This window comes from Thunnus albacares, chromosome 6, assembly GCF_914725855.1.
Source record: "Thunnus albacares chromosome 6, fThuAlb1.1, whole genome shotgun sequence".
NCBI lineage: Eukaryota > Metazoa > Chordata > Actinopteri > Scombriformes > Scombridae > Thunnus > Thunnus albacares.
This window is the reverse complement of record NC_058111.1, coordinates 18,001,298-18,026,110: the sequence shown is the minus strand read 5'-3', so window position 1 is coordinate 18,026,110 and position 24,813 is coordinate 18,001,298. Positions and strand designations below refer to the sequence as shown.

General features: G+C 40.1%; 1 protein-coding gene across 4 annotated transcripts in view; it reads left to right on the top strand.

Annotated features, from left to right (window-relative positions):
* The window catches only part of mcamb (melanoma cell adhesion molecule b), a 42,072-nt gene that overhangs the window by 8,978 nt on the left and 8,281 nt on the right, over positions 1–24,813 (top strand). For 3 of the 4 annotated variants that reach the window (XM_044354233.1, XM_044354234.1, XM_044354235.1), the window contains exons 2-8: positions 22,115–22,239; positions 22,356–22,584; positions 23,442–23,512; positions 23,616–23,703; positions 23,814–23,993; positions 24,286–24,418; positions 24,571–24,704. In XM_044354233.1, the coding sequence (XP_044210168.1) occupies positions 22,115–22,239; positions 22,356–22,584; positions 23,442–23,512; positions 23,616–23,703; positions 23,814–23,993; positions 24,286–24,418; positions 24,571–24,704 (960 nt within the window). Of the gene's footprint in view, positions 1–22,114; positions 22,240–22,355; positions 22,585–23,441; positions 23,513–23,615; positions 23,704–23,813; positions 23,994–24,285; positions 24,419–24,568; positions 24,705–24,813 lie in introns of all 4 variants that reach the window. The other variant, XM_044354232.1, reaches the window with a different exon arrangement.

Below are 24,813 nucleotides of genomic sequence, written 5' to 3'. Positions count from 1 at the left end.
GAAATAACAAACCAAAGTTACGGCACTGTGTTGTACTAGCCCTAAAATAAACTCTTACTCTCTAGTGGGTTTTTTCCTCTAGACAAAATGAAAGAACTCTCATCATCATCAGCCAAAAACATCATCTTTATTTAGGAGGTCACTGATTATGGAAGTCATGCTGAAGATGTGAAGAGGAGTACAAATAATTTTTTTAATTACATTTAGGCTTATATGCAATTTCTTACTAAAATTGCCACTTAAACAATGTAAACCATAGAGAAACATGTTTGCAACTATTGTGTTTTTCCTCCCCATAAGTATGCGCTTTGGATTTTTGTTTTGTTTTTCTGGCTCACTTTGATACACAAACATAATAATTATGGTTTATGTTTGGTCAGAGAGGTTTGTATCATTTTTTACAATCTCAGATAGATGTGTAGACGAGGAATTTGCAGCTTTGAGGTTTCACAGAGGAAGGGTGGTGACTGTTTTATTCTGTTTTATCCTATCAGTCATTAAGTCTTTAGGAGATGAAGTTGTTTAGAGAAACAGTTTCACGAACAAACTCTGAACACATTTTGGCAGCTTTTTGTTACAACTCTGGACTTGAAAAGAAACTGTCTGCCTTGATTTTGACTCAGTTGTGTTCCAAGAATGTGATGAGAAGATTGAACACACTGTTGTAATGTTAGCCATCCTAAATGATAACTTTCCAGGTCACCTAAACAGATATCAAATGTCTCCTCTGATTATTCAGCGGGGTTTTTTCTATCTGCACTGTGGCTTCTCATCTCATTCAATTGAGTTTTATTCAAATTTATATTGAATCCAACCAAATTATTGTCTTTGTTCTTAAGAGAATCCAAAATATATAATATACAGATGATCCAAAAGGAAACACACACAGCATCTAAAAGCTCATCTTTGCTTGTAGATAAACTTCAAATACGCCGCTGTCCTTTTCCACTGTGGCAACTCTTCAAAACAGCAGCAGTTTTGTCATATTCGCTCCAAATATTGGAAATCCTGCCGACTGTACCTTGATTATGTCTTGGCGTTGAATGTGTTCTGTTGATGTACTTTAAAAAACTGCAATGCTACGTAATGCCGCCAATGTTTTTGTGCACTTCACATTTCAGTATTGTAATAGAAGTATGTAGATAAACAGGCAACCTAAAGATGTGTGTCTCAATGGGCGCTAAAAGTTGCAATCAAACTTTACCACAACTCAGTGCAAACTATATATGAATGGCCTTTTTTCTGTCTAAATTTCAACTCATAATGTCACAAGTGAATTTTAAAATCGCATTAATCTATGTAGTTATAACCCCTGGTTTCATTCTTATTTTAGTAATAGTCAACATTTCATTTAGTAATACACATTTTCGTTGAATGAGAAGTTCTAAAGGCATTATTTTGGAAATTTTCCAATTCGCTTTTTTTCTCTCATTCTGGGTCAAAGGTCATGTACTGGCCCCCAGGCGAGCCAGTTGTTCCTTCTTGTCAGTCACACTGACTCCAATGTCAAAATGATGGTTTCTACATGGTCTTTTGGCTTTAAGAAATAGTGAGCATTCTTAGGCACTGCGAGGGTGTGGAGTTTTAACAAAATGTTGAAATCGACACCATTCACACTGTCAGAAGGGATATGGGATGTGTGACATATGGGCCATATGTGTATTATAAAATGCATCCGGGCCAAAATTCATTAACTTCAGTGGCATTGCCAAACTCACACGTGGCTTATTTTGTAAGAAAATCAGATAATTTATGTCCCACAGTGCCACAAAACTTTAACATTCACTTTACAAACATTAATCAGACTTTCTGTTGTAAGAAGTTTTACGAGGTGTGAAGAGTCTGCAGTTAACAAAAGGCAGTTAGTAACTAGAAGAGTGCAGATCTCCGCCAGGTGTGTAATTTTCTTATATAGATGTGTGCAAAGTTTTTCAGAAAGTGTTTTGTATAGTATAGTCTCAGATTTCTTTAAGATGCATAGAATAGTGTAATGGTATTGTAACCGAGCCTCCTGGGTTCACCTTACTGTATAAACTTAATAAGGAAACAATAAACAGGACGATGAGTCCAAACTTCTCAATTTAAACGTTATTTATTTAGAACGTTTTGTTGTAACACACCACACAAAATGAAACCTCTCCCTACCTCCCTCTCCCCTCACAAACAAAGAGGAGTCGAATCTCACTCAATTGTCCCTCCTGGCTCCCTTACAGTCAAGATGGTGGTGAAGAAAACAAAAACAGGGATTTATTCATCTCATATCGGGCCTAACTTGAGTGATCATAACATATCGGGTATGGAATTAATCAGCAGATGCTCTAGTTTAAGATGAGACCAAACTTGTCTATGGATGTCAGTTTTTGAGCAACGACAAAGGCCAAAATGTGGCCTGCAACAGAGCAAGGTGAGCCTTGTTGTTAGTCTAGCTGATTGCCGGAAATGCCTTTTACTATGTCATAACGTATATTGTGAAATGGTGAGGACTGCTGAAAAGAAAAAAGGTTAAGCTTTACGATAGGCCCTTAAGGATTCACGTTCCTCTCTCTCTCTCTCTCTATCTTTCTCTCTCACACACACACACAAACACACACACACGACCAAACGCATGATCCCCTCCAGGCTTGTGCCTGGCGGAGATAACAACAACAACATAGATTCACATCCCACTGTAACAAGGTTGACCACTGGAGAGTCTTTTATGACTCAAATTTCTGCTTTAAGAGTGTTATAATGTTTTTTTTTTACTGTAAGTAATATGAAACCTTAGAAGGAAATCATTTAAAAAGGTGCATCATCCTGAAAACAGCTGCTTTAATGCCTGAATGCAAACATCTTGTTTGTACGTACAGTGTCTCCACATTTGTTCTCCTGAGGATGATGTGAGCTGATGTTGTATGCCTCAGATAAAATGTGATGAGATTATATGAGTCAAATTAAATTTGGCTATGATAATACAGTGCTGCTCTACACAGAGTCTGAGTAACTGCATGAACTGCACAAACACAGATACCTGCACACGGGCGTAGGCAGATTTAATGCTGCTATCTTGCCTCGCCCAGACCTATTCAAGGATTCAAGGATCATTTATTTGCCAAGTATAGAAATACAAGGAATTAGCCTTGGTTCAGCTTTTAAAACATGCAAAGACATTTACATTCAGTCAAATCTAAGAAATAACATATAACATAGATACTGTGACACTGGGTGGGTTCAATAAAAATCTATCAAATAAAAAAAAACAATAACATAAAACACAGACACTGTAATCATGACACTGTTACAGTGAGGGTTGAGGGGGTGATTAAAGTGGCAGGTGCAGGGGCAGATAGCAGCAAGTCTGTAGGCTGAGGGGGGAGTTTGGCTTAGGAGTTAATGAGTTTTATGGTACTGGTTTGAATTGTCCAGTATCTCTTCCCAGAAGGGAAGGGCTGGGATATGTTCTGGCTGGGGTGTGAGGGGTCATGGGTGACCCATTTCCTGGCCCTGGAGGTGTGGATGTCATGGAGCAAGGGCAGGCTGCAGCCAATTACTTTCTCCAATTACTGCGGACGATGTGCTGCACCCTGTCTCTCTCTCTTTCTCTCTGGGTGGCTGAGGGGAACCAGACCAGTATGGAGGTGGTCAGGATGGACTGGATGATGGGGTTGTAAAATTGCACCAGCATTTCCTGTGGCAGATTGAATTTCTTGAGTTGTCTCAAAAAGTAGAGCCTCTGTTGAGCCTTTTTACAGATGGAAAGTGTGTTGTTCTCCCATTTGATGTCCTGGCTGATGGTGGTACGCGGGGTGGGGGTGGGGGGGCAAGACAGTGTTGCTAAAGTCCAGTTCTAAAGTCCACTACCATCTCAATAGTTTTGGTGGTGTCGAGCTGCAAGTTGTCGGCACTGCCGCTGTTCCTCCTGCCTGTAGGCTGATTCATTGCCGTTATGGATGAGGACAATCAGTGTTGTGTTATCAGCGAATTTGAGGAGTTTGATGGAGGGGTTGGTGGAGGTGCAGCCGTTCGTGTAAAGGGTGAATAGCAGGAGAGATAGCACACCACCCTGTGGGGCAACTGAGGAGTCAAGTTCAACATTATTTGGGCTTTAAACAAAAGTCTGGAATAATACCAGCACTTCAGAATCACCTCCACTCACTTTGTGGAGGTGGTCGGGGTCAGGGTTCTGGAGGGGTGCTTACCCATCCTCGTCATGCACTGAGTCCTATTTTTCAGAAAGCTGAATATCCACTGACAGATCAGATCAGGCAGTCCAGCTGGGACAGCTTATGGTGGAGGAACTCTGGTTGGATGATATTAAACGCAGAGCTTTAATCCAGAAACAGATTTCTGGTGTAGCTGTTTAGGGAGTCAAGGTGCTGGAGGAGGAAGTGGAGGCCCAGGTAGACAGTATACCTGTTGGCCCGGTACGCAAACTGCAGGGAGTCCATGTGCAGATCAGTTATGGCTTTGATTTGTCTCAGCACATCAAAGCCTCTTGAAGCACTTCATGACCACAGATGTTAATGCAACAGGTCTGTAGTCATTCAGCTCCAAGATCTTGTGCTTTTTGGGGAAAGGGATGATAGTAACTTTTTTGGAAATAGACTGGGACTGAGCAGAGGGACATGGACTGGTTACAAATGTCTCTGAAAACAGGGGCCAGCTGGTCTGCATAGAGCTTTAAAAAGGATGGGGAGACAGAGTCCAGTCCTGGGGCTTTTCTGGTTTTCTGGGTTTTGAAAAGGGGCTGGGTAGGGAGGTGGGTGGAGGTCAGGATGATGGAAGAGCAGGCCCAGACTCAGACTGAGAGGTGTTGAATCTGCTGTAGAATAAGTTGAGGTCATTCGCAAGTTGATAAGTGTCCAAGTGGTGAGGAGTTTTGTTTTTGTAGTTTGTGATGGTCTGCAGTCCTCTCCAGACGGCAGCTGTTTCATTAGATGCACTTTTTTCTTTTTGGTTCTGGGAGTGTTTCTGTTTGGCCACCCTAATGGCCAAACAGAAACACTCATCTGTGTGTCCACTTTTAAAGGCAGAATCTTCTCATTCACAGACACCGACTCATTGACTGGCTGCTTCACGTTGACTTCTGCTGGAGAAGTTGACCCTTTTTCATTCGGACACTGTGATTTATGCGCTCCTTCAACTCTTGTCTGTGCTCTGAGGTCAAACACACACAAAGCCTTCTCTGTCCCTCTGCTGCTCGGCCTCCCCACTCCTCCTCTGGTTTCTTTTGCTTTTTTAGTGAGATAGAGATGAGACTCCAGTGCTGCTCATTTACCAGGATCCATGGCTAATTAGTGCAGATTAGCTGCTGGATTATTGTCAAGTGAAAGTGATATATCGCTAATAAACCCCATCATCTGTTCTCCTGTGCCTCTTGTTGCGGGAAGTGGCTGGAGTGTGCAGTTGTGTTGGAGTCTGGCCCAGAACGTTGGCTTTGTTTTGTGGATATCTGCTGGGCTAACAGAGATGTGAGCTTCAGAAGTCAGTTGCTTCAGCAGATTCTGGTTGTTCCTCAGATCTGAAGTTGTCCTCTGGGAGCTTGACTAGCACAAGTGGAGACAAGAGGGCCTGTCAGGATCTCTGTCTGTTCTCCCATGGTTCAACACCCTGCTTAATAATGGATGTTGTTTTCCTGAAATAATGCTCCGTGGTGATCTAATGCACATTAGGATCCTTTTAACCTAGTGCAACCTATCAGGCCTCAGCCATGACACTGTGCCGCTGACTCCACAGAGCAGAGTGTTGTGGCTTCACATTGTTTAGTTACAGTACATTGCTGGTAGTAGTTAACTTTTGTTAACTTTTGTTCTTCTCTCTGGCTTTAGTGTTTGTCTATGTGATGATTAAAACCACAATTTATAGTCTTTTACGTGACGTTTAGGTAAACACCAAAGCTTGAGTTTTATTTTTTGTGTGTCTTCTGATTTAACAGCGATTATCTTTCTATATAGGTCACACCCGACATTCAGCAGAAAGTGGGCTGATATAATTTGATTCAGTTTCATTCATTTCATTTTAATCAGCTTTCTCCAACTAGAGACAACTGATGCAGTCAAAAGAGATCATTGTTTTCATCGCTCTGTTGCTTCATCATACTGCTCAAACAGTGGGGACCTCAGATCACAGCATGTGAGATATTTTAAATCAACCTTTTTATTTGTCCTGTGATAAATAGGCAAAGCTTTTGGCAAGGAGAGCATGTGAGCATGAGATGCATTCACATCAACCCTGCGCTGTTTTTTCGCTACAACTTGAGATGACGTTAGTGTGATTAAGAACAAGTTTCTCCAGGCAGTTTGCACAAATAACCACTTTCACTTTTACTTGTGAATCTGCTGTGTTGGGGATTTATATTTATGCAGCCAGTCTCTAAAGGGGATTTAAGTGGTATCTTTACCTATGTTATGTGATTTAGTACCCTTTGAAACAGGACGTTGTGTCTGGACACCACAAAGTGAGGAATCAATTATTTACTCATTCTTTAGTAGTGTGTAGAGGAGGCACACATCCAAACTGTGTGACCATTTGAGTGGGTATTGTTATTATCAGTGCAACGTGAGATGACCTATGAATAAACATAAAGTAACAGTTTTATGTGGAGTTGAAGTACCAATGCGGCCATATAATGCGTTAATATTACCTCCTTAATGTGATTTATTTCCTTTTGACACAAACAGAAAGCGGTCAATCTCAAGTGTAAAACCAGTGGGTTACTGTCATGGAGAGAAAAATTGTTTGGGATAGCATTGGCAGAAATGTGTATTTGGAAAAAAGATTGTGATGATTTTATTGGTTGGACTTTATAGTGCGGCATGAGGTCACCACTAAGGATGCACTTCTGGATGTCTTCTAGGAAGTTTTTTATGACGTTAAAGCGTCCATTTCATGGGATCTTAGCTCTTTCAACTCATCGTGACCTACAGGGAATATTTAGTCAGGGTTTTTGTTTTAAAATGACAAATTGCTGTATTACATATGAATAACACTTAAGGGCAACACATACTGGTTACATATGACATGCATCAGAACAAATGCACCTTTTGTTTTCTAAGTAAACCCACACACTAGCGGCATTAAGGCACATATGAATGATGTGACATTACAAGATGTAGCCGGTGTGTTTCCCATTTGTCTCGGTATAACACTGGCTCCTTAACAGAGCTGATTAAGTTTGATGAATATCACTTAATTGCACACACACACACACATACACACACACATAGAGTATATTCACAAACCCACACCTGTACATGCACATTAAAGAAGCTTGTCATAAAAGAGCAGAATAATGATCCTGAGATTTATTATTCCTACTTGCAGTATCCACCAAAAAAGGAGAGAATTGCTGCCGAGTACCTCATCCTGTGAGTCAATGGGTAAAAAGCTTTCAGTGTGTGTTTATCAGTGTGTGTGTGTGTGTGTGTGTGTGTGTGTACGTCTACGTGTGTGTGTGTGCAATCTATCTTTAGCCAGAATATGCCAGCAGCAAGCAACGTACATCTCATACTTGTGAAGCCATGTCATGGGACCCCTCTCTCTCTCTCTCTCCCGCTCCCTCTCTGTGTATCTGTACCGCCACAATCAAAAAAAAAAATACTGTCCCTGTTGGCCTTTCCCATACTTCCAAGCAGCTTGTGTTATTTTATTTCTGCCTGCTCACAGCACAGAGTGGCTGATATGGAGACCATTTTGTAGTCTGGGACGTGGGAAAGAGGATGGAGGGGGCTTTTGTACCACCATGGGAGCAGGCATGAGGAAGTGGCCCACTGAGATCCACTCACGCACGCACACACTCACATACACACACACACACACACACACACACACACACACACACACACACACACACACACACACATACACATGCAAGTAGGCATGGATTTGTGAAATTGTGAGAGTCACAATGTTTTTTTTAATATCAAAGAAGTCATGGAGTTGGACATGGGAAGCTGACTGCATCCCACGTAAAGTCATATGAACAAACTTAATGTACTTTACACAAACACATATTTTATGTGTGTGTGTGTGTGTGTGTGTGTGTGTGTGTGTGTGTGTATGTGTGTGTGTGTGTGTGTGTGTGTTGTGGGGTGGTTGGGTGGGGGGACATATCAAAATAGCTGAGTGTGGAAAGTTTGAGTAAAGGGGAGTGCGTCTTGTTGCCAAGTAGTTATCAAAGGCTGGGGAACAGAGTGAACTCTCTTTGGAGTGTAACTGCATAGGGAAGACCAAAGAGCTGCTTATCAAAGAGGGATTAGCCTCAGGTCAGTGCAGTGAACCTGCGCCGCTTCTCGCAGCTCAAGGCTCGTGGTTGGATCTTTGCAGCTGTGGTGTGAAACTGCTCAGAAAAGATTTTGATGCTAGTCCAGCACTCTTCCACAAGCCCAGATGACTTCATTATCTTAGGTGTTGATTGAAAAGTAGTTTGCAGTGCACTGGTACTCAAACTGAGGGGGTCACCTGATCAAGGGGAAAAATTTGTTTGGTGTGAATCTAAAGCTGAAAAGACTTGTTGTGAACACAGGTGCAACCAGTGACATACTTTATTACATTGCAATAATTGCTGGAACTGAGTCATTGTCATTAGTTCCGCCTGTGCTTTTCCTGCTGTAACAAGGCAAAACAACCGCTGTGAACAGATAATGAGTCTGACGACAGGATTTCAAAATTGAGTTTAGGAAGACTGATTCGGAAAGCAAAATGTAATGTACAAGATGAACAGGAGTTTTGACAGGAAGGAAAATAAAAAATCTGTGATTCTCATCAAGCAAAAACACGAGTCAAAGCCAAAATATTAAGAAGCGTCACTGTCAGTTTAACAGAAGAGCCTTGTATTATACAAACTTTGGCAAGCTCTGGTTTGGGCAAAATTGAACTTGCATTTTTCATTTGCAGAACTTAACAAGAAACATGCTTGAAAATAAACATGCATTTCATTCGTTCATTTTCTTTACAGTGTTTTCTCAATACAATTAATCCTGACTCCTTTTGTGACCCGTTTCCACAATGTTGTTACCAGTTGATAAAAAAAATTGCTCACTTTTACACACGCTTTTAACATTAAATGTCTGATTCAATCAAAATTATAAAAGAACATATTTTGTCACTTACCACTAGTTTTGGTTTTATTTGCCCAGGTTTTGAGATTTCTGTCTCGAGGGTGAATAACTCTTTTTTCTTAATTACTTTCTCCTGAAGAAATAGTCTTATGAAAACATCTCTGCAAATTATCAGTTTTTACAGTTTGTTTTTGATGCTGTTTAATTTTAATGAAATTTCATTTGCCTCCATTGTATTATGCGATTAATACTGTAGCACTTTGAGTGTCACTATGAATGAAAAGTGCTGTACAAATTAATTATTATTATTATTATTATTATTATTATTATTATTATTATTATTATTATTATTATTATCAGCAGAAATGTCAGAGGCAGACACCTGATATTTGGGTGAACGGATCCTATAAAAGGCATCACAAGCTTCACCTTACAACGGCATTTGTCTTCTGGTGAACTGCACTGCCGGAGCTGTCAGGCATTCATTGCCTTGCTCGTTGACACCTTGATGCTAGTTGTTAAGGGAATAAAGAGTATTTCTCCTCAACTTTCACACCTCAGCTTAAACCTGCTTCTCTGACCTTAGGTGTACCTCCACCGACACTGTTAGAAGTGACTTCATGAGAGACCCATTCAAAGCTTTATTACCACACTGTTGCAACAGTTGTGACTCAGCAGAGACCCCTGAAAGATGGACTGGAGTCTGGTGTGCTGAGAACCGAGCCAGGTCTAGCCTGAGCTGATCTCTACAACAGGTGGTCTGTTGAAATGGAATATAGCGTCAGATCTCCAGGAGAAATCAGAGAGCGATGTGACTCCCTCCCTCTCTCCCCCCGTTGTGTGGTCTTCTCTGATCTTCTTCACTGTATTTACATTCTTTGTATCCTTCGTCTCCTCTGCCTTTTGGAAATCGTTAATTCTGATGGCATGTTGAGTGGATACTGCCGGCATTCGGCTCCAGCACCCTGGGGATCGTTGTGTGTGTGTGTTAAGGAAAGTGTCTGGCAGGTCATTGTGACAAGTTGACCTTATTTTTTCTCAGGCATCGTGGGAATGTGCAGTTCACTGTGGTTGCTGCAGCTGCCACTGTCCGTCTCATTGTCTCTGCACGCAGCAAATAAAAGATCACCTGAACCCCACACAGGCTCTAAACACAGCACCACTCGGTTTCCTCTTACAGTCGTGTATGATATATCTGCAAGGTTTATTTTTTCTGACTTACTCTATGATTGGCAATGACATTTGTTCCATCGGTCCACCCCTGAAATATCTCAACAACTATTGAATAGATTGCGATGAATTGTTGCACAGATATTCATAGTCCTCAGAGGATGAATCCTACTGACTTTGATGATCCCCTGATTTATCCTCTAGCACACCATGAACTTGACATTTGGGTTTTTAGTGAAATATTTTGGCACCTATTGGATTGATTGCTATGAAATTTTGCTGAGATAATCAATGGTGTCTACAGGATGAAGCCTAATGATTTTGCTGATCCCCTGAACCTTCCTCTAGCGCCACCAGCAGGTCAAAATTTTCACTTATTTTATAAATATGTACTATCTACTGTACTATCTAATAACATTTACTTATGGATCGATCTTGTACGGACATTCATGGTTCCCAGAAAATGTACACTAGTGACTGATCCCTGAATTTTCCTCTATCACCACCATAAAGGTCACATGTGTGGTTTACAGTGAAATGTCTCAAGAACTATTGGATTGATTACCATGAAATTTGGTACAGACCAAATTCATGTCCCACTGAGGATGAATTGTAATAACTTTGATCCCTCAACTTTTCATCACGCACCATCATCAGGCCAAAATCTTAATTTGGCCAAAACTTTGGTTTATGACCAAATACCTGCAAAACTATCAAGCTTCCCCCTCTCTCTGTACTTTGTGTTTAGTAAAATGTTAGCATGCTAACATATAAATATGGACGATGTATCTCCACTTCCTACCGCTATGCAAAAGTGAAGCAAAAATATCTCCTTTCTGGGAGCTGCCATCTTGCTTGCGTGACATCATTTGGAGCTACAGTCTGCACAGTAGAGTCAGGCGGTGGAAAACGGCCCCCCGCCTGACAGGTTTGAGAGCAGCTGTCACAGCTGTCAATCATGACGTCACACTGCCTTTTTCTATCGTCAAATAACTAATTAAAAGCAAACTTGGACAAACACCAGTGTGGTAAGAATGGCCTAAAATGACAGAAACCATGTTTGGGAAAAATTTATTTGATGTGTACTTAGATTTTTTTAGTTTGGCTCATGTCCCATCTGCTAACATAGAGGGGGCGGGACTTATGACCTATACTGCAGCCAGCCATCAGGGGGCGATTGAGATGTTTTGGCTTCACTTTTGGGAAGTTATCATGACTTCCATCTTTATATATAGTCAATGTGGTGAACACGATAAACATTTTTCCTGCTAAACTGTAACATATTAACATTTTGTTTGTGTGCATGCTAACATCAGCATTTAGTTCAAACCACCACTTTGCCAAGTCTTCTTTTAACAAGACGTGCATGAAAAATGCACATAATTTGGAACAGATAAGTACATCTGGTTTACTAATCTGAAATCTTCCTATTGTGGTCCACAGCTAAAACTCTGTAGTTCATCTGGAGTCCAGTTTCTAGATGCTATTTCTACAGGGTGCTGTTGGCCAGTCCTCTTCACTTCAGCAGAATTACTGTGTGCAGCCAACATAATGGAAATACAGGCATCAGCCTGCCGAGAGTCACAACAACAAGACTAACTTTGGAAATGTCTGCTCTTGATGCTGTAACATTAATAAACTCACTAGAGTCCTCATTAATAAATGAAAACATTGATAATTGGCAAAGTAAACAGGATAAAAAGAGGCATGCATATTTATGAAGAAAGAGTGAAACACACCGGGTCGAAGAGCCTGGTGTCGAGGGATTTATGGAAGGATCCCTAACAAGCTTCATCATGAACTCAGGATCAAAGAAGCTGTGAGTCTCAACACAATTACAGCTTGCAAGATTGTTAGTAGGATTTTAAAAATACCTCAACAAAATCTTTATTGTTGAAAAAATAACCACAGCAGTCATGTATATTTATCCCTCTGTGCTGCAAAAAAAATCTTTCAGTTGAATGGCTTATTTGTGGCATTTATAAACTCTGCTGCATGTTGAGTTTATGGAGAAATGTTGTTGCGCCAAGAGCTGTGTGGGGGATTCATTAGTCAGTGAGAGTCCTTTTCGTTCTGAGTGGCCGATTAAAGCCAAGAGCCCTGGCATGGTGTGTGTGTGTTAAGATGCCTTGGGGTGCATCACAGCACTAATGTGATTGATGAACGTGTGACAAGGCCTTTAGTGTCTGTGTTTTCAAGAGTTTCTCATAACATTCTTTTACGCCATTCAGCAGAGATAAGTTGACCCGAAGTAAGTGGGGCTACTGTTCTGGCAGTGGATTGATGGAGGGGAGACTCGAATTTGGCTGTCTGTCAATCCCTCAAATATGTCGATGAAGTATAAAGTACTCCTCTCAGTACTTCAGTAGATATCCTGTCTCCGTTAAAAAGCCCAGTCAGAGGCAACTGGATTTGTTTTATTTGCACTACAAAACAAGATTTGGATGCATTCCTGTTTACTTAACCCTAATTTTTCACTAAGAAGCTTTAAATTCAGAAGAAAAAACATTATCTTCCGCACTGTATGATAATATCACATATTTATTCTGTATCAGTTTCCATAACTTCCATGACTTGAAGCTATATAATGCTCATAAGTGAAATGTTCAAACATTCATCTTTACATCAAATGAAATAGATTTTTTGTGCATATTTTTATTTACACATTTTCACATTGTTCAGGATGAAACAGTGGACATATTTAGAAGCCGTTTAAAATAAAACGCTGGTTTGAAGTTGACTGTGTCATAATGTGCCCACAGACGTTCACACAAGACTAAAACAGAACAAGAAATTACTTTTACATAGTACTAAATATATATTTCAAGCATTTTACCTTCCTCGTGTATGTTAATGAAGTGGACAAAATATTAGGAACACCAATCAGTATAATGCACCCCAGTACACCACCACCACCGACTATGACCTTGATAATAAAAATAAAGTAGAATTATCATCTTTCCGACAATGTCAACAAAAACTGAAAATGTTGAAGCTTTGTAGAAGTAGAATTTATGGCAGAGCTGTTGTATTGGATTGCATTAGATTGCACAGGTCTACTTAATGAAGTGGCCGGTGAGTGTTTATTAGCTAAGATATCACTGTTCTGAATTGCTGATATGGTGCAGCGTTTCAGAGCTACAGTTCCAGCTGCATGAGCTGAGGCAGGTCAAGGAAGGAAAGAAGAAGATGAAGAGAGAGATGGAAAGGTATTATTCTCTCCAGTCCAGCCAGTTTTCAGCTCATTTGTTTTTTGATTTATATTGAAAAAGAGAAAAATGCTTTTACATCTTTCATACGGAACTGTTTTCTATCTAGATTTGAGCACCGGTACTCATTCTTTATCATATTAACAGCAAGGTAACAATCTTTAGGACTGTGTAAATATGTGTCAATTGGAAACAATTAATTAATCAAAGCTTAAAATAATAACTCAAGTGTAATATTATAGATAGTAATGGTTCAAGTTTGATGAAATGTGAAGGGATGGCACCTTTTCTCACTTTAAAAACACTAACTGGCCTGATAACATGTGCATGGCTATAACTGCTGCACTGCTGAGTGATAATGCCAAATGCCTCTTATTATTTATTACTGTTGGCTGTGTAATTCATGGATCAACATCAGACTTTTAATACCAGTTATGCATATATATTTAACACAAGTCAGAGAGCTGGTGAGTGGAACGAATGCAGCCTGAAAGTAAAAGGTGCCCTTGTGTGACATGACTTGAGTGAACTCCTCACCCTGCAGGAGGAAAATGAAAGTGGAATGCCAGGGAACGCTGGTTTGAGGTTGATGTTGGCATTCGAACCTCTCAACATTTCCATTTCTCTGCAAGATACTATAAGTGTGCTATTGAGGGATTAGTGTGATAAAAGTCAGAGGCCTCAGCGACGCTCAGAGAACCAAACACCCTCTTCTTCACACATCTCTCTCCCCGCCCTACCTGTGTCTTTCTATCCTCTCCCGCTTGTTTTTTATCTGTTTTCTCAAGTTAACTCTACACTCTATTCACCCTGCTCAGGCCTATTTACATCCGCACAAAGAGCAGCCTGACTGAGGCACTGTTTTCCCATGCTCCCTCTCTCTCTGTCTCACCATATCCTGAAGTAGGGGTGCTAGTTGGGTCAGTGCACTGTAATTCTGCTGTGTCATGTAAGCAAATGAGCTTGATAGGCCATTTTTTACTGTATTCTTAGATGTGACAGGGCTGGAGACATGCCACTGAGCTGCCACTTCTTTTTACCAGCATTTTTTGGTGGAAATATTTGGTCCCAAGTAATTAACACTGTGATATGCATGCTGTGTTTCAGTACAAAAATGATTGAGAAAGTATATTTATGATATAGTTAGAATTAGATGTAATACAATCCTGGTTATTTTTAAACTGATAAACAATGATGCTCCCATGTTTCCTCTGTTTTTTGCTTCCTTTATATTGATACTGTTTCTCGGCAGTGCTATCACCTGACAGAATAAGCTAGTGAGTGATGGCAAGCAATTAAAACTAAGTTCATGACCGAACACACACACTCATAGTGAAGCTCTGTTGTCCTGATTTCTGTCCTCCCTTTTAATATAATATTCAAACTTGTCCTGTCATAACTTAGTTCAGTGGAGTCTCTGCCCTTTCTTTCGGGGCCATGCCAGAAGTAAATTGAGCATGAATTGGAGTCTGAGTTGGGGAATCTTTGGTATGTAAATATTAATATGGTACCTTAAAATCTAACCTAGTTATAGAAAAAACAGATTATACGACGACTCTCTGAAATGTAAACAAAACTGCCTGCGCTCTTTTTTCCAGGTTAGTGGATCCTAGACTGTGTAGTTCCCAGAGAGAGCAGAAAGGCTGTTGTGAAGGACTAAAATAAGTGTTTGGAAATAGTTTGTGCTGTGACATTTGCAAACCATGTAATAATGTGTTTAGTGCTGTAGTCGAGCCTCAGGTTCAGGTCAGTAGTCACTTGCCCCTGGTAAGAGTTAGATACAGCTCAGAGATCTTGGCGTATGTGTGTGTGTACCAGATCCTGTTGCATGTCCAACTCCCAGACAGACAGGCTGAAAGATCTCAGGTTATACGTGTGTGTGTGTGTGTGTGTGTGTGTGTGTGTGTGTGTGTGTGTGTTCCCTTTGACCTCAGCGATCATCCTGTCAGTCACTTGTGGTTACTTTGATGTGAGTTTTTCTCTGATTTGAGGAAGTGCTTCCTTAAAGCTTTTGCCTCGCTAGCAGCAAAGAGTAAGAACGATAATGTCAGCTGACCTGTCTATCCTTTTAGAAGATATCTCAACAACTAGTTCCCAGTTTAGAATTAAAATATTTACGATCCCAAAAGGATGATTCAACCTCTGACCTCCATCACAACACAAGAAAAATCTAAATCTGGTGCACAGGTTATCATGATATTTACTGAGTACATTCATGCTCCCCAGAGCATGAAACTTTATCATTTTACACACTCCATGAGCTTTCCTATTGCCCCACCCTCAGGGCAAAATGTTCACGTTTCCACTTGAGATGTGTCTTAATCTAATGGGCAGACTGCCATGAAATTTGCTCTTAAGGGGATAAACTCCTTTAATGACCTTTACTGCACCAGCACCACCCAGTCAGTATCCTGTTGATTCTGGCCAGCATTTTTATATTTCATATTGGTGTAATGAACATTACAACAACATCAGGCTTTGAGGGGTTGGTATGATTTAAATGAAGTTCCTGTGGGATCACTAAACAGTGTCTGAAACCCCCTGCCCCACACCTTTCTGACATCAGAAATGGGGAGCTTTCTGAAACTGACAACTACGCTTTATTTGGCTCTGTCTACAGCAGAGAGAGACAGAATGTGGTAGCAGATGGGTGGTCTTTTATGTAATTTTAATAATCTATCACATTTTTATTGTAGATTCATTTACAATTACAATTTGGCACAGGAGTGAAAGGGTAGAAAGCATCAACTCATCAACCCATACGGACCTTTAATGTCAAAGTGAAAGCATATCTCTTAAAAGGATACACCTAAAGCCCCGCTGCTGCAGCCAGTAGGTTTTAGAATTAATCATATGTGTAGTCAAGGGGTTTCAATTGGCTGTAGTATAAATGCACTTACATCTGGAATGTATCAAGAGAGAGAAAAGATAAACAAAAAAAACAAGGAGGTAAAAAGGGAAACACTATGAAAAGATGGGTGTTCAAATGTGACAACATTTCCAGAAGTCATTGTGGTATCATGTTCTGCACCTGAGCCACCGTTCTGCCACCAGTCAGATCAGTGTCAAAGAGAGCGCAGAGCGTTTATCTGTTTTGAATACCAGTTAATGTGTTGAAGGTGGACGTCCCCTCCTCTCCTTCACTGATGACCATCTGTGGTCTGGGCCGGTTGCCAGAACAGACAGAGGGAGGGAGGGCAGGTCGACTGCAGCCCGTCAACCTTCATGGTTAGAAACTCAAAACAGATCCCAGCCTTTGAACAACGGCACGCCACATCCCATCTGTCTACTGTAGCTGTCAGAGGGAGGCTTGATGTGTCTGTTTGAAATATATGTTGGGACTATGAATGTTTAAAAATATACAGTATTATCCTGATTTAAGATCTTGCAAGATGACCCCAGTCTTGTCTGCAGATCACATGATGGTAGTTTTCTCTGTTTATACTGTAGCAGGTTTTCTGTTTGTGTTCATACAGAAAAAGGTATAAGTGCAGAGATTTTATACAGTAAATGTAGATAAGCAGCCACAGAAGCCTGGCAGGAAGCTTTGTTATCATCACTCTCCTCAGACAGAAACTGATTGTTATGTCTACAATGAAATCAAAGCCTTTTGTCAGGATACACAATGTCTCTGATATGACTTCCCCTTGAGATAATCTTATCCTATCTGCTTCTGCTCTCTTTCATAAGGGCTGTGTTGGGGGGTTTATTTTGTCTTGTCAGTAAGTGTACCTAATTTTGTCATGCCTTTGAATGCAATCCACTCTTAGTGGGATGAGCTGTGTTTTTGGGGGAAACAGCTGAACTGAGATGTTTATTTCTGTTGAGGGATCACCTGCAGCCTCGGAGCTGCTCAGAGTCTGACGCTCTTTAAAGCTCGATTATCAGCACTGACACACCAATGGAGATGTGCACATGTGTGTACAGTATGCGTGTGATCCAGACTCGACTAGCGTTATAAATCAAAGCTAAAAATCCCTTTTAACTGGTATGTTTTCCATATATATACAGGAATATTAAAAGAGCTTCTCTCAATAGAAGAGTTTTCTTTTTACTTTGATGTAGGAATCATTTTATTAACTGATATCACTGAATTCATTTTTTAACTGTTATCTTTGTTGTCTCTAATCATACAAGTTTTGATAATTCAACAACATTTTCATCTGTTTAACATTAGAAAATAAATATCACCTATCATGAATCGAGTATACTGTAATGCTTGATAATATCACATGTAATGTGTATTCTGTATATGTTTCTGTATAACTTCATTGATGCTTTTTATATGCTCATACTGATGGAACCATTCAAACTTTCGCTTTCATGGCTGCATGTTTACATCAAATGGTAATATTGTAGATTTCGTGTTCATTAGAGCTGAAATGATTAATTGATTAATCAACTAGTAGGATAATTAATCAGTGGCTATTTTGATTATCAATGAATCGTTTTAATGATTCCAGATGATTTATTATTTTTAGTTGCTGCTTTTCAGAATCATTTTTTGTGCATTGTTTGCCTTTATTAGATAGTGATAGTGAAGAGATGACAGGAAACGAGAGAGAGAGATGGGCTTTAGAGAATTGTGTTTAATACTATTATTTTTAAAAGGTAAATCTCCTCTCCTCTCGTCTCATCTCGTCTCGTCTCCTCTCCTCTCTTTTCAGGTTCAGCAGCATATATTTACTATAGTGGACAGAGCACATTCCCCTCTCTAGTGGAGATGACACACTCAGCATGTGAAATTGTTTTCTGAGGGTCAAACACACACTCTTCAGGGGAAAGAATATTGTTCTAGAGGCCCAGCTTTCACAGAGTGCTGCTGTCAGAGGGGGGATGCTTAGCTTTTTTGAGTCTTACTGATTTTGGACTATTATCCAATATGGATGGACTCCAATACTTGCTCTCTACTCTCATCATCAGAGAAGATCGATTTGAGGCCCTGGAGTGCCAGCCTCTCTGATTGATGCACTGTGGAGATGAATACTGGTCAAATTACTAATGAGACATGATTGAGATTCCTGTGAGTAAACCCGCTAAGCCTGAATGGGAAAACAGTTTGTGATAGTCTGAACTCCAAAGAATCTGAATCCCACATCTTACCATAGGTAAGTCCTCAGGTAGGGGGATGGGATGCTGTTGAGTGAGTCAGCGTTGTCCGTCCATCGCTAATAGCCAGGAAATGTCTATGTTGGAGAAACTAATTGAATTTCTTTAACAGGAAAACATCCGTCCAGCTCCATTAGCCAGCGATAAACAGCAACCCACAGCAAAGGGAGAAGCAGGTGGGGGAGAATAAGGAATAAGAAATACAAGGAGGGAGGTTTGAGAGAAAAAGGGAAGATGAGAACAGGGTTGATGCAGGTCAATGAGCTAGTTTCAGAGAGAAGTGGTAAATATTTGTTATCCGTGCAGATGATGATTGAAGAAATGCCAGGAGGGAAGCAGAGATGTATCTAGGTAATAAACTCATCAGCAGGCAGCTGTGGTGTTACAGTAATTCACTTAATTCAACTGCGAGGCTACGCATCCGATCAGTTTTCCTGGATGAAGTGTCTTTTGATTCCAGTTAAAACAGTTCTTCCACTTTTTTTAAAAAAAAAAACAATTAATCTTTTTAAGAATTAATTGCAATAGTTTATCTAAATAAAGATTGGTTAGTTTGCAGAGTTTTTTCCAGCAAAATCTTGCCCCACAGTTGGCCAGTACATCAACAATCATATCTGTTGGCCAGTAAGAAACTCCACTAGAGCAGTCTGGGTTTAAGGGTCTTGCTCAAGGGCACCTCAGCAGTGGTAATGAGGGCAATGCAAGTTCTGGCCAGATATGTTTTTCCAATCTGCGAGTTGAACCAGCTTCTCTAATTTTTAGGCCTTACAAAAAAAAATGTTGTAACTCAAGGTTGACTTACTGGCTGTTTCCAGTCTTCCTCCGCAGATGAGACAATGACAGAAGTATGGAACTTGTTATCATGTGAGCAAAGGTTCAAACCTGGATCACGTGATGACAACTGAGCATACTCAATTCACTGTAGAGCTAAGACAGTGAGATGCCATTAAAAGCTCCAGAAAAAGCTAGCAAGTAGACCTTTAGGTGAGATTTATTTGGTCAAACCACTATCTCCAAAATCAAGAATGAACTTTGAAGCTTGTGGTTTCTGGTGTTTCTTTATAAAATGCGAGACGAAATGTTTTCTGAGTTCACTTAATGGAAAATTCCAAAAAAGGAACTAAAACTAAAAAAGGTCAATGCAGGACACAGACGAACCACGTTTACATTCCCTTGAGCAGCACTAGACATGAACTCAGATTAATTTCTGACAACACTTATTATTACCATGAGCGAAGCTTCATCCACCAACACAATGAACAGACGATCAGGAAAGGCTAAATCAAACCTGGCAGCCCCATTACCTCCAGGCTACAGCTGTGGTTGGCATCTCATACATCTACTGAAACCCTGTGATGTAAAGTGTAATTGGGGGTCTGTCCTATAGACTAGTGGGATGCGTCACGTCGGGAGACCTTGGAAGGGGAAAACCATTCGTTCCCCAGAGATGGATCATGAAGAAACAGTGGGGCTACTATACTGCCTGTAAATTGAGCCTTTCTTCCTGTGAGAGGGTGAAATAGTGGAATGCAGCACATTAATGTGGACATGGGTGGGCTTCTCATTCCTGTCATAGCATCTCTCGCTTCCCTCTGACCCACCATGACTTTCTACTCTTCTTTTTTTCCTTCCATGCCTCCTTTGAGTTTGTGTCAACAGGGTGTAGAGGCAGGAGTGATTGCTTCTTCCACATAATTCAGTACAAAATACAGTTCTTGTATCTACAGTATATCAGTTTTGCTCGAGTAATAATACATTACATACATGCCTTGAGTTCTCTTTGAGAAAAAGTCAGAACCCAAAAGGAAGAAATATATATTTTATATCCTTCTGCATCATATTAAAGTATGAATTCTGTGGTTTCTTTGTCTAAATAGATAAAGATCTTCTTTGCTTTTGATCTTTGCCAATCAAATAGTTTAAATTGTTTAAAAGTGCATTTGTATAAAGTACTAATATCACTTTTCTGTGACAGAACAAGAACTACAGACTTGTGTAGGGCTGCAACTAATGATCATTTTCATTACCAATTAATCTGCCGATTATTGTCTCGATTAATTGTTTAGACCATGAAATCTCAGGAAATATAGAAAAATGCCCTTTATAATTTAGTCCAAGGTGACCAACAGTCCAAAACCCAACAATATCTGTATAGATGTGACCCATTGGTTTGTGGACTCCCATTCTGAAGCCTTGAGTTTGCATTTTGACCGTCACCATCTTGGATTTTTGGAGCCAGAAGTGACCATATTTGGATGAGAGGGTGGAGCTGACAATTATGCTAGCTGCTAGCTCCTAGCTGCTAGCTGCTAGCTTGGTTAGCATGGTGCATTTACAGTATAGGGTTAACTGTGATAATGCATGATTAATCCATTATCAATTTTCGCTGTTGAAAAACAGGCTTAAAACCATTAAAACAAAATGTACTTACCGGAAAAACTGAACATCCAACTCTTCAGAGGGTCTTTTAGTACAACCAAACGCTGAACAAGACTTTTTTAGGTGACCAAAATGTTACAATTAACTTTCATGAACTGAAATACCCTGAAATAGCAACAGCTACGGCTATGGCTATACTTTGTGAATCTAGGGTTACGCCATGGTTAAGTTACCTAACCAACATCGCCGTGGCAGCGTCTTGCCTGTGACGGCACTCACCTGTCACTCAAAGAGGCCACGCCCTTAATTATGCATAACTTTAAGCATTAATAAAATATAAACGGGTTATAGTTATATGAAAATTCACCCTCAATGCAGTTGTCATGAAAGGGAAAATAAGCTATAGAGACCAAACTGTTTTTTGCACCAGGCTGTAAACATGTTTATATCTGCTGTAAAGTTGAGCATTTTAACATGGGGGTCTATGGGGATTGACTCGCTTTTAGAGCCGGCCTCAAGTGGCCATTCAAGGAACTGCAGTTTTTGGAACTTCAGCATTGGCTTCATTTTTCAGTCCCAGAGGTTGCCACTTGTGTTTACAGTACTATCCTATATGACAGAGAAAAAGAGCAAATCATCACAATGAAGGAGCTGAAAGCAAAGAACGCAAAGAAGCAATTTAACGGTTATCAATTTTCTCCCGATTGACTAATCACTGCAGCTCTAGACTTGTACATGGACACATCTTGTGTTGCACCTCAGCTTGCTGAACAAGTTCCCAAACAAATAGCTAATTATTCAGTTGTATCACATTAAACAGCTTTCAAACTCTAAACATTGTTCAGTTTACATGTTAAATAATGTGGGTCCTTATTCTTCAGTGCCACTGCTAACAAAACACTGTCTGTCCTCACTGCTTGGAAGCTAGTGAGTAGGAGCATTTGTGACGTAATAATAATATAATAATATATTAAAACTCACTTTGACATTAATTTTGACAGCAAAAATGACTAATTGTGATTGCGTTTTGACTCATAAGAAATGTGAGACTTACTCAGATTCACGGTAAGAAAGAGGGAAAATTTGGTTTCTCCAGTTCTCTCTTGGATTGTTTTTGCAGAGATTCAGACAGATTGTTTTGGTGCAAATATGAGGCAAAATTTAATGCACTAAAATATGTTGAATATACTCTGCCATTGTCTCTTCCAGCATGGGCTCTTGTGGAGGTGAACATGGAGGACAGAGTAGAGGTTTTCAGGGGAGAAACAGCTCAGATCACCTGCATGTTCACATCGGATGACGGCATCGGCGGAGTTTTCATACAGTGGTTCTATGTGAGTTTACCATCCCTGACACACATGCATGCTCACACACACACACATATATACACACATAGGTATGATATTTCTATGCATGTGACATTTGATATGTTTTGAACTCCAACCTTAAGGTGACAGGTGGTGAGAGGCAGAGGATCTACTATCAGGACAGCACCATGAAGGTCGTAGACCGAGGCACACGATTCACAGATCGGATCAGTGTGAATGGGACCGGAGCCACAGGAGGGGTGGTTTTGACTATCATGGATGTGCAGCTGAAAGATGAACTGGAATTCATCTGTCTCGTCAAAGGTCTAACAGATGGAGTTGCGGAGGGACGGACAAAGCTGAAGGTGTTTGGTAAGATTCAGCCTGACATCGTGTGTGTTTTTTCTACTGGGGAGAAACTGGCACTTTACAATGCTCACATGCTGAGGTACCAAATTTATAATAAACAATAAATTACATGTTTTTGGCATGTTCCAACTTCCTTATACTTTCTCATGGAAAATTCACTCAAGCTTGAGAAATGTAACTTTCATTACATTCTGAATTTAACTTTTTTTATACCTTACAAGTAGTTCTGCAAGAGTGGAACATCCAAACCTTCAGCTTCAACTCTTAACCTTCTTTTTTTTTAAAAAAAAAACAAAAAACCTCTTCTTCTTACTCCCACAACTGCCACACTTTATATTACTAATGCATCAAAATGTTGCAGACTGGTTAAGACCACATAACTGCAACCTCCGTGGTGTGGACCTTTGATGCATGTCATGCCCCTCTCTCTACCTATGTTACCTGTCTCTGTCTGCACTTTCAGCTATCAGAAACAAAATGTTGACATACTTGTCCTCTCTCACACCCTGTCACATTTTTAAAGAGTAACTGAATAACACCAGGTGGAAAAGATACTCTTTAAGCAATATGATTCATCGTTTTTGAAATTTGGCCTCTAAAGCAACAACAGCACCATTTAACTTTCATTTCAACAGCTTTTACCCCATTACATGTCAACTAGCACTTCACACACACTTAACGGGAATTTTAAATCGCTTTACCACTTACATATCGATTGAGATTTCACCTATTTGCGTCTCTTTCTCTTCATTTCAACCGTTTTCATCCTGTACTCAACTGCAAATTTTAAGCACACATCAATTTCTTGAGAAAATTGTGCCTTTTTCTAGTTCTTGATTAATTTCTTAATTCCTGTGCAGTAATACCCGACCATCCCATCATTGAGGGTGTTCAAGAAGGGATTTCAATCGACCAAGGCAGCCCATCCAAGGTAAACAAGGTTTGAATCATGAACATTAGAGTATAATATGATGAAATCACTGTCAAGCAAAACCTACAACTCACTTATTTGAATTTTCTCTCCTCTCTTACAGATTGCGACCTGCAAGGTCAAAAATGGCTACCCCAAGCCAAACATCACTTGGTACAGAAACAACATGCCACTACAAAGTAATCATGATGGTGAGACAGACTGACATCAACATCTGCAATGCACTTCTACACCATTTTAGTTGAGTGTAATGTGGCTTGATGTATTTTTCACCATTTCTTTTACTTTTTATGTCTCTCAGGGGTAATGGTGGTGCTAAGAAGCACTGTTGAATCCAGCGGTTTGTTCTCAGTGGAGAGTGAACTGAGCATCACAGTGAAGAAGGAGGACAAAGATGCTAAGTTCTACTGCGAGGCCACCTACTTTGTTCCCGCAGAAACCAGGATGACTGAGTCTAACTTTACTACTATCACTGTATACTGTGAGTTTCACACATTAAAATAACAGATACAGTATTAAGTGGGCATTTCTTACAGAAATAATGAAATCAGCATATTTCTTCAATTTCTGTGAGAAACGTTAATACCATCACTACTACAGACTAATAATGATGTGTCCAAGGGACTGATATGACACTTCCTACTTATTGGTTTGCACAAAATAAAACAAAAATACCCTGATGCCCTGATAGACATTTTTCATATAAACATAAACCTTCTACAACTTAAAGTTCAGCTTTGTGGTCTAATCTTGAGTTCCTCTCTCTGTTTCAGACCCCTCCACTGAAGTCAATATGTGGGTGGAGTCACCAAAGGGCAAAATCAAGGAGGGGGACTCAATCGAGCTTCACTGCTATGGCAACGGGAATAAGCCATCCTCAGCCTTTTCTATCAGGCACAAAGAAGTAAGAAAATCAACCCATTTGAACTCATCATTCAAGCAACAAATGATGTTCAAACTTTTTCTGAGCACTTTAAGGATTTCTTGTTTATGTTGGCTTAAAAGTTGACAAAATGTGTGTATATATGTTGATCTGATTACTTTGGTTTTTTGTAGAATGAGATGCAAATGGACTCCAATATGTTGGTGCTGAATAATGTGACTCGTCTACACAGTGGAGAGTACACGTGTGTCTGTCTGGACACAGACACCTATGAAGAGATCTCCAAGGCTATGAATTTGTCTGTTAACTGTAAGGAATCTGCATGATAAGTGATCCTGACAAAAAAAAGACATTTTATCAGCAGTATGACTGCACATGTCCGGCTTGAATTTTCCCCTCATGTCTCTCTCTCCCTGCT